General features: G+C 44.8%; 1 protein-coding gene across 1 annotated transcript; it reads right to left on the minus strand.

Moving 5' to 3' along the window:
* Nucleotides 1-3,157: 3,157 nt before the first annotated feature.
* On the minus strand, nucleotides 3,158-7,476 carry LOC135539320 (PR domain zinc finger protein 14-like). The gene is made up of 8 exons (XM_064965146.1): nucleotides 6,846-7,476; nucleotides 6,361-6,414; nucleotides 6,048-6,208; nucleotides 5,512-5,782; nucleotides 5,049-5,251; nucleotides 4,401-4,502; nucleotides 3,531-3,750; nucleotides 3,158-3,330 (listed from the first exon to the last, which is right to left on the minus strand). Exons 1-8 carry the CDS (start codon nucleotides 7,474-7,476, stop codon nucleotides 3,158-3,160), a joined length of 1,815 nt encoding a protein of 604 aa, XP_064821218.1.
* Between the last annotated feature and the right edge of the window lie 1,930 nt (nucleotides 7,477-9,406).

Genomic DNA, 9,406 nt, shown 5'->3' on the forward strand with positions numbered 1-9,406 from the left:
CCTCATTGTCTCTCCTCCCCAGCCCACTGTCCCCTGGCCCTCAGACCACCTCATTGTCTCTCCTCCCCAGCCCACTGTCCCCTGGCCCTCAGACCACCTCATTGTCTCCCTGGCCCTCAGACCACCTCATTGTCTCTCCTCCCCAGCCCACTGTCCCCTGGCCCTCAGACCACCTCATTGTCTCTCCTCCCCAGCCCACTGTCCTCCTCCCCTGGCCCTCAGACCACCTCATTGTCTCTCCTCCCCAGCCCACTGTCCCCTGGCCCTCAGACCACCTCATTGTCTCTCCTCCCCAGCCCACTGTCCCCTGGCCCTCAGACCACCTCATTGTCTCTCCTCCCCAGCCCACTGTCCCCTGGCCCTCAGACCACCTCATTGTCTCTCCTCCCCAGCCCACTGTCCCCTGGCCCTCAGACCATTGTCTCTCCTCATTGTCTCTCCTCCCCAGCCCACTGTCCCCTGGCCCTCAGACCACCTCATTGTCTCTCCTCCCCAGCCCACTGTCCCCTGGCCCTCAGACCACCTCATTGTCTCTCCTCCCCAGCCCACTGTCCCCTGGCCCTCAGACCACCTCATTGTCTCTCCTCCCCAGCCCACTGTCCCCTGGCCCTCAGACCACCTCATTGTCTCTCCTCCCCAGCCCACTGTCCCCTGGCCCTCAGACCACCTCATTGTCTCTCCTCCCCAGCCCACTGTCCCCTGGCCCTCAGACCACCTCATTGTCTCTCCTCCCCAGCCCACTGTCCCCTGGCCCTCAGACCACCTCATTGTCTCTCCTCCCCAGCCCACTGTCCCCTGGCCCTCAGACCACCTCATTGTCTCTCCTCCCCAGCCCACTGTCCCCTGGCCCTCAGACCACCTCATTGTCTCTCCTCCCCAGCCCACTGTCCCCCCCTGGCCCTCCCCAGACCACCACCTCATTGTCTCTCCTCAGCCCAGCCCACTGTCCCCTGGCCCTCAGACCACCTCATTGTCTCTCCTCCCCAGCCCACTGTCCCCTGGCCCTCAGACCACCTCATTGTCTCTCCTCCCAGCCCACTGTCCCCTGGCCCTCAGACCACCTCATTGTCTCTCCTCCCCAGCCCACTGTCTCTGGCCCTCCCCAGCCCACTGTCCCCTGGCCCTCAGACCACCTCATTGTCTCTCCTCCCCAGCCCACTGTCCCCTGGCCCTCAGACCACCTCATTGCCCACATTTGTCCCCTGGGGACCACCTCATTGTCTCTCCTCCCCAGCCCACTGTCCCCTGGCCCTCAGACCACCTCATTGTCTCTCCTCCCAGCCCACTGTCCCCTGGCCCTCAGACCACCTCATTGCCACTTCATTTGGTCCTACTGGGGTTTGTTCATTTTCCCACTGCCAGCATCCCCCTAACCCATCACACACGCAGAGACACACGCACACACACAGTATCCTCCTCGCTGTCCGAAACGGGCACGCTTGGAACACACACACACACAGTATCCTCCTCGCTGTCCGAAACGGGCACGCTTGGAACACACACACACACAGTATCCTCCTCGCTGTCCGAAACGGGCACGCTTGGAACACACACACAGTATCCTCCTCGCTGTCCGAAACGGGCACGCTTGGAGCACACGCGCGCTGTTGAACTGTGTAGGCCACTGCTGAGACCGCTCAGGTGGAACTGCAGGACGTCTCCGTTCTCCCACGAGGGAGAGAACATTATGGATTGGGTATTGTTCAATGAAACAACAATCATTCTAATATGTGATACAACTAAAGAAACGAATAAGTATCTTTAAATGGTACGTTAAAACCCGTTATACAGTAACATCGCTACTCTGCTTCCGGGGGTTGGAACGATCGAAATGTTGTTGTTTTTTTTTTTTTACTGAGTGTAAAATTAAATATGACTGAAATGTGTCTGTAAACATAAAATGCTTAAACCGTCACCTGAATGTGGAGATGTTATTGCTCTACCCTTAAGTCTTGGAATCATCGAAAACGAATCACACACAGCTTTTCAACTCCATAGAGTCTATAGAATGAATTATACATGAGGATATGTGTAGAATTATTTTCAGGAACGAAAACCATTAATATAGTCTTACCAGAATTGAATATCATTGTTTTATTTATTTTAACTTTATTTTACTAGGCAAGTCAGTTAAGAACAAATTCTTATTTTAAATGACGGCCTAGGAACAGTGGGTTAACTGCCTGTTCAGGGGCAGAACGACAGATTTGTACCTTGTCAGCTCGGGGGTTTGAACTTGCAACCTTTCGGTTACTAGTCCAACGCTCTAACCACTGTTTCGATTTATTAGATATTTCTTACAGTATGTTAGATGAATTAAATGTACCCCCCCAACAAAAAAAAGTTTTTTAAATGTAGCCAATTAGATTGTAAAATCAACATCAGTCGTCATTGTTCGATGAGAATAATGTTTGTTAATTAATTAATCAAAGGCAATATCTTCACAAACAAACTAACCCAATCTTGACGTTATGTTTATTTCATGCTATTATTTAATTCATATTTATTACAGCCGATGCTTTTAAACAATGAAATACAGATACACATTACAGTGACTGCTTTTGCAGCCTACAAGGGACGAGAAACAGACAGTCAAACGTAAAAAAAAAAAAAAAATCTTATCTGACAGTGAAATAGAATGAATTTAGCTCGAGGTAATATGATAAATATTGTATGAAGATAAATTAACACATTTAAATTGATAAACGTTGATTGGGGATGTATGTATAAATGCAAAACGTTTATACAGTATTTATCCTACAAAATAACACTAATCCAAGTTTATTTAAATGTGAACTATAAGAATTTGTGATCACGAACGTTAATAAACGTAACATTTCGTTAAAATCGTGCGTTACTTGGCTTCATTGACCAACACCAATAATAACTAAATCCCACTAACAACAGAAGTGTTCAGCCACAAACAACACGTATTATTCCCACACAAAAAACAGATTCAAATAAATAGATTGGACAAAAACAATTTACAGTGTGTCATACAATACAGTAACGTTTTATTAAATATATTTTCCCAATAGTTATTACTCTAAAAACATAAAACATGTCGCTGTTTGGACATCTTATAGCGATCTGAGCTCTACTTGATATTTCCCTTAACAAATTCTAGAATAAGAAATGATCATTCTACGGAATGGGTTTAATTCCAGGGTCGATATTCTTGGTTCGGAATCGTCAGGCCTGTGTAGAAGTTCTCCTCCGTTAGTCTTTGCGTCCTGCAGTCCTTGGTGAATGAAAACATGGCGGTCGTATCCTCCAAAGATCCGTTTCGTGAGACGATAGGAGGAACAGCGGGTTCCGACAGAAGGCCTTCTGTCAATAACGTAAATATAACATTTTAGAAGGAGTATCCATATATATTAGGCAATTTAGGTGAGACACACAAGTCAGCATTATATTTCTATATTTATCCAGTGATGTTTGTTTTTTCACTCAAGATATAGAGACCTTAGACTTTGGTACAAGCAACACGTGTCCTATTCCTTCAATATCTATTGAAAATCAGATCTTACTTGTGTGACTCTTCATGTGGTTCTCGAGTTCTGTCGCTTCTTGGAAGGTGCTGCCGCACACGTCGCACGGGTACAGCTTATCATTGGCGTGGGTGCGTCGGACATGGCTGTCGTGCGCGGCGTGCGAGGCAAAGGCTCTCCCGCAGTGTTTACACTTGAAGGGCCGCTCTCCTGAGTGCTGGCGGATGTGCGTGCGCAGGATACTGGAAGCGGTAAAGGCCTAGAACAACGTGGAGGACATAGACGTTTGAGAACACGAGTGGACTCAATAGGTCTACGGTTCTGATAGAACGGGATACTTTGATAGTCATGGGTTGTTTGGCAAGACTACACGTTGGCCAATACAGCAATAGACCGGCACCAAATGCAGGCCTGGCACATTCATGCTCTGTAATCGAAAATCTGGATTCAATTCGATTTCAAATACCTTTTCATTTAGAAAAGATTTTAAAAGAGCAAATAACTAGCATATAGTCTAACTTAAATTTGTTAAACAGAGGATTTGGGTTAAACAAAGTAGGCGACATAAAACTAAGGAGGAGGTTGTCATATCCTACTAACAACAAAGAAAAGGTCTGTTCCTCATAGAGCCATAAATTCAGAGCGTAATCTCGGGGCGTGGGGGAACAATAGTGTGTGTGTGTGGGGGGTGGGGGGTACATCTGGCGCTAATCACCATGGAAGTGTCTCGGTGGAGCGTGCCTGCACCGGGAGACAATAACGAGGGCGCTCGCGCCAAATGCACCATGAAATGAGGAAGCTTCTAAATGGTGAGAACGGGGTCTGCCAACAGACCCGCCCACCGACTCGATGACACACGCTGTTCTACACTTACCTTGTTACAGTCGACACAGGCTCTTCTATGCTTACCTTGTTACAGTAGACACATTTGTAGGGCCGCTCTCCTGAGTGCACGCGCATGTGTTTGTTGAGACTGGAGGACTGAGAGAAACTCTTACCGCACACCGAACACTGTGTAGAGACAGGCGACACGCTCAGCACGGGGAAGTGTTGTCACATCAACACTGAGTACACTAAGACTACCGTATCTTAGTCTATGCCGTTCTGACATCGCCAGTCCATATATTCAGATATTCTTTAATTCCATTAATTTACATAGATGTGTGTGTGTATTGTGTATATGTTGAGAAATGGTGAGATATGACTTGTTTGATATTACTGCACTGTTGGAGTTAGAAACACAAGCATTTCGCTACACCAGCAATAGCATCAGCTGAACACGTGTCTGTGACCAATTGATTTGAGTGACCGTTCAGTTACAGATTTAGGAGGAAAGCAGGCCTATATATGTTCCACTGACAGAGAGGGGAGATTAGAGAAATCTGCAGACATTAAGTAGATCCTATGGGAAATGTGCTGTTATTTAACACTGAATAAGAGGGTAAAATATAAGGAGTAGGCATAAAACAAACTAGAGATGTAGAGAGAAAGTAGGCCTATAGCCTAATGCAAAGGGGGCTGTTTTTCAGCACCATTCGTATGATTTAGTCATTTTACCTTATGTGGTCGGTGTTTCTCGTGAACGTGTAGGATATGAATCCTCAGTCGGTCTCTCTTCTCGAACGACCTGTTGCAGAGATGACACGGGAACTTCCGGTCGCCCTGGTCCACGCAGCGCGTGTACTTCAGATGCTTGTCTCTGTAGTATTGATAGGCGAACACTTTGCCACACCGATCACACTTAAAACCCTCTCCAGAATCTGAAATAAAAACAAAATGTTATCAGGAAAAACATTGGTGGATTTTCAGTGACAAGGCTGCTTCTACAAATAAACACGTGTTATACATTTATATAATGATATAATTAAGACTAGAAGAGAATAAGATCGTTTACAGCATTGTGACGTTTATGTAAAAATATATTCCACAAATAAAGTTCCCGCCGGGGAAGATAAAGTTATTATTTTCTATTCGAATAAAGATTAATCTGATTCTCTGATTCTATATTAAATGTCTTCACCTTCAAGCGGAAGCATAACGTTCCCCTCCTCTGGCGAGTCCTTCAGAGTGAGAGGAATTCCCAGGAACTGAACATAGCAGTCCCCGTACCAGACCAGCAGCTCCTGGCCCGGCTGGACCTCCTTACAGGCATCGTAGAAGATCTGGCCCTGACTCTGTACTGCGATTAGGTTCTGCTCCTCCGGAAAGCGCGCGCACTTCACCAGCGACATCCAGTTACCGGAAGAGCCCCGGCCATCCACGAAGTGACTCAACCGACCGTTCTCGAACACCTGGATTAAAGGACATATAGAAAAGGTTGTTAAGCCTATTATATTGCAAGAAAATGTATGTGGATACAAATTGTTTGACAGGACGGGCTTTGAATTAATTGGTAATCTAGCATATAGTACTAGGCCTACATTTACGCATAAATTGACATTGACGCACAGTTGGCTTACTCACCAAATAAAAACACAAAAAAGTTGAAACGTTTAGTTCACAGTAAATAAATAACACACACACTATGAAGGGACTTAATTAAGGAATTAAACTGACCTCCCACATCAGAGTGTTGTCGTCATGTGTTTTGATCTCGCTCGTATTGACCAGTTTCCCCTGAAATGGGCCGAACCGGGTTCCCTTTGTGACGGCGCTCTTCACCGCAAAAACTCCGTAGTGGGACAAACTGCCGTAACTCGTCTGGTGGATAGTTAACTCTGGAAGTGACATTTGAAAACACGTTAAAGTTAACACCCTTTACACAACTTCACAAAGTACAAACAGAACATTCTAACAGAGAGAGAAAGGAGAGAGAGAGATATATTTTCCCACGCCAATAAAGCCCTTTGAATTTAATTGAGAGGCCTACCTTCTGGAAGTTCAAGCGCCTGAGTATTCAAGGTGAGTATCTCACTGTTACAAACTGTTGAAGAGAATGTTCAAGTTAGCGATGCTATTGGTGGTCAATTGTGAACATTAGGGCCTAACAAATCAAACACAACATGACGGAGAATATGGGCTGTTTTCCCAGACATAGATTAAACCTCCTGGAATTGACAGTTTGATTTGAAGATATAGACTATTCTTTAAATAGTCATACACATGGACTAAGGTAAATATATCGATAATAATCTAATCCCTGCTACAGAATTAGTGTCTATATGAACTGAAAGAATCTCCAGCCCCAATTAGCAATAGCAAGCAATAAAGGTGTATTGCATCTAACAATTTAAACGTGTTACACTACCATATATCTGTTAGGACAGCTGAAGCAAAAACACAGTTTGCTTTTAAGAACAATTACCCAGTTTCGATAACATTTCAAAGGTAATTGGGTGACAGGGTGCAGTCTACCTGAGTTCCCGGTCAGGGCTATTCCTGAGATAGCGTGACCGGTATTCTGCTCTTGTCTCCCGGTATATCCATACAGCACAGTGAACAGATCGTCCTCACTGAAACTATAAGTGCGCGTCTTCTTCGATGATAATTCGGTTCCCCTGAGGTGGAGCGAACGTGCTTTGGACGGCGAGACGGAGTGAGCAGAAGACCTCTCGCTCGAAGCGGGACTGCTGTAGTCTGATAACGGCCCAGTAGCGTGCTCGGTCACCACCGCCGCCAACTCCTCGTGCTTGGAGTAAATCGCTTGTCCCACTCCCGGCATCATCCGATTGAAATACGGGATGTTCGATACGTTGAAAATCTGCTCATGGAGCACGTTAACGGCGTGGCCGCCGTGGCCGAAGAATGAGGGGTTACCGGCGGTGAAGTTGAACGGCATGACTGCCTGGGTATCGGTGACGAGCCGTCCCAGAGACTTGAGCGGGTGGAGGGCATGCTGAGAGCTCCTGAAGATGTTCATGTTGTGATGGGCTCCGGGCAGCGGGGCAGCGTAGTAACCGGAGCCGCGGACAGGGCTGCCTTTGAGGGGGTTGGAGTGGAACGGCTTGTCCTTCACGACGGGGATGCTGGACAGAGACACAGACATCACAGCAGGCGAGGAGGCAGAGCCGATCTGGGATGATTTGAATCGGAATGGTGTAGCTATTCTGCCTGGAGAGAGAAAGAGGTGGAGAAATTTTAGCTCCATCTCCAGATTTATTTGACACATTTTCGCTTCTGAAATGAAACTATACCTCTCTAGTTTATTTGATCGTATTTTTGAAGATTAATAAACAGTAAATATATTTAGGTAACGAACACATTACGTATGATTGTTCGATCTCTGATCAAAATACATTTAGGAGAATAACATTGTAATCATGCATATTTTCTCAATCAAAATATTTCTGTGTGAATCCACAATAGGAATGTCAATTAACGAAAGAAAATGTTGCATTTAAATTATCGCCCAATATGAAACGTTTTTGTTATTACCTACGGGGTAATAATACAAATCTTATTTAGCAACATCAATTTAACAAGATCGAACTTCTGTAGAGATTGATATTTTCAAAATCCTCAATGCTAATTAAATTAAAAGCTACACATACTTCTCGTCATTTTACAAATTCACGAACATATTCCCATGGAGAGCACTGATTTCTACCAGACGAAAACGACTCTTTTTTAACACCCTACTGAATTCACAGAACTTAGCCTACAGCAACCTACTAAATTCACAGCAGGTAATCTACAATCTAAAACCTGCTGTTTGGGCATTTTCTTTCCAGTTCGCAAAACACACAACGGATATTCATCAGTATATTTAAATTGGTGATTGTGGTGCCTGCAAAGTAAACTACTTTAAATTGGTACTTGACTTTGCATCCCTGTAAACGAGCAGGATGAGTTGTTGGTGCGGTGCCCCCCCCATTCACAGGGTTGGTGCCGTGCCCCCCCCCCATTCACAGGGCGAGTAGTGGGTGGTAGTCAGCAGTAACTGAGACAAATCAGGGTCACGACACCCAAATTAAAGAACACCGGGTCAGCGGCAGAGGTCAACATTAATGAAGCTATCGCAACTCACCACTCTTTTAAAAAGCATTAGGGCGTTATAGGGCGAGCCCGGTTCAATGGCTATTAACGGGTTTACAATAGGGTCAATAAGGAATTTCGTATAATGTATCTGTACAATATTGGTTATATAAATAAGAAACTGACGTGATGAGGATTACAATAAACAGGTTTAGTCTGAAAGTGATTCTACACATAGTAGGCTAATAATGACAGCATAACATTTCAAACCAGTTACATTTTCTTTAGCGAAATATGAAACTTAAATATCTGACTTACCTAAAAGGAGATTATGTATACGTCTGAAGCTGGTGTAGTCGAATCCATCCCACGTTCCAAATTCAAAGATGTTTTTTTTAGGGGGGGGGGGTCAAAAGACAACCGAATATTTGTTTACAGCACTTGTTGATATATGCTTGGCGTTGTTGTTAATAGAATCCTATGAAGGTAAAGTAGAGAGGAAAGTCCGCAGTAGTAGGATACTTTCTGTCTGTGTGTTTGTTGTTCTGTGTCCTACTGAACAGAAGGCTGTATACAGAACCGCTAAGTGTACGGACTCATAAAAGGTCTCGAGATGCTGCTCTAGTCTCTGCCTGCTATTGGTCAGAGATCAGCTCGGGTCACTCCGTCTCAAACCCCAGGGGGATTTCACCTTTTCACAGTACGATTACAAACCCCCTACAACACGCATGCAGGCACACAGACGTTTTTACATTCTCATTAAAAATGCAAAAAACCGTGTCGAACAGTTAGCCCAAACCAAACTGCGAACAACAACTTTAATTTAAAATCAAACATCAACTCGTTTTTATGTTTCTCATTACTTTCATTTTGATAAAAGAGGAAGATGAGGATATTGACTATAAAACATTCGTTTTCAAAAAAAGAAAAGGTGGACACAGAAATCCGATGAAGCCTAATATTCGATTGTGTTGCTTACTTCTATAATGTATAAATGCACC

This window comes from Oncorhynchus masou, unplaced genomic scaffold (assembly GCF_036934945.1).
Source record: "Oncorhynchus masou masou isolate Uvic2021 unplaced genomic scaffold, UVic_Omas_1.1 unplaced_scaffold_1480, whole genome shotgun sequence".
NCBI lineage: Eukaryota > Metazoa > Chordata > Actinopteri > Salmoniformes > Salmonidae > Oncorhynchus > Oncorhynchus masou.

Excerpts from the sequence above, each read along its gene's own strand:
- LOC135539320 (XM_064965146.1), bottom strand. The coding sequence starts at position 7,476 with ATGTCTGTGTCTCTGTCCAGCATCCCCGTCGTGAAGGACAAGCCGTTC. Across the intron at positions 6,209-6,360 it reads GGCGCTTGAACTTCCAGAAG|AGTTAACTATCCACCAGACG; the intron begins GTAGGCCTCTCA and ends TGTCACTTCCAG. Across the intron at positions 3,331-3,530 it reads CCACATGAAGAGTCACACAA|AAGGCCTTCTGTCGGAACCC; the intron begins GTAAGATCTGAT and ends CGTTATTGACAG.